The 207-nt window shown below is 64.3% G+C and overlaps 1 protein-coding gene across 1 annotated transcript in view; it reads right to left on the bottom strand.

Annotated features, from left to right (window-relative positions):
- Positions 1 to 207, bottom strand: part of KBTBD13 (kelch repeat and BTB (POZ) domain containing 13) — a 1,366-nt gene that overhangs the window by 458 nt on the left and 701 nt on the right. Inside the window, exon 2 of the mRNA XM_009877684.1 lies at positions 7 to 206. Within this exon, the coding sequence (XP_009875986.1) occupies positions 7 to 206 (200 nt within the window). The remainder of the gene's footprint in view (positions 1 to 6; position 207) is intronic.

Below are 207 nucleotides of genomic sequence, written 5' to 3'. Positions count from 1 at the left end.
GGGTGCCGCCGTGCTCGGCTGTGGCAAGTCAGAGACGAACGTCCAGGTGCCGGAGGCCACGTCGTACCTCTCCACAGACTTCAGCGAGATCTTCTCGTACTCCCCACCGATGGCGTAGAGGTAGCCCTCATGACCCACCAGCCTGACGTCGTAGCGTAGCTGGTGAGGGCTGGGGAACTCGCTCCAGGCGGTGGCGTCAGCGTCATC

Source organism: Apaloderma vittatum, unplaced genomic scaffold, assembly GCF_000703405.1.
Source record: "Apaloderma vittatum isolate BGI_N311 unplaced genomic scaffold, ASM70340v1 scaffold16131, whole genome shotgun sequence".
Classification (NCBI taxonomy): Eukaryota; Metazoa; Chordata; class Aves; order Trogoniformes; family Trogonidae; genus Apaloderma; species Apaloderma vittatum.
This window is presented reverse-complemented; position numbering and strand designations above follow the sequence as displayed.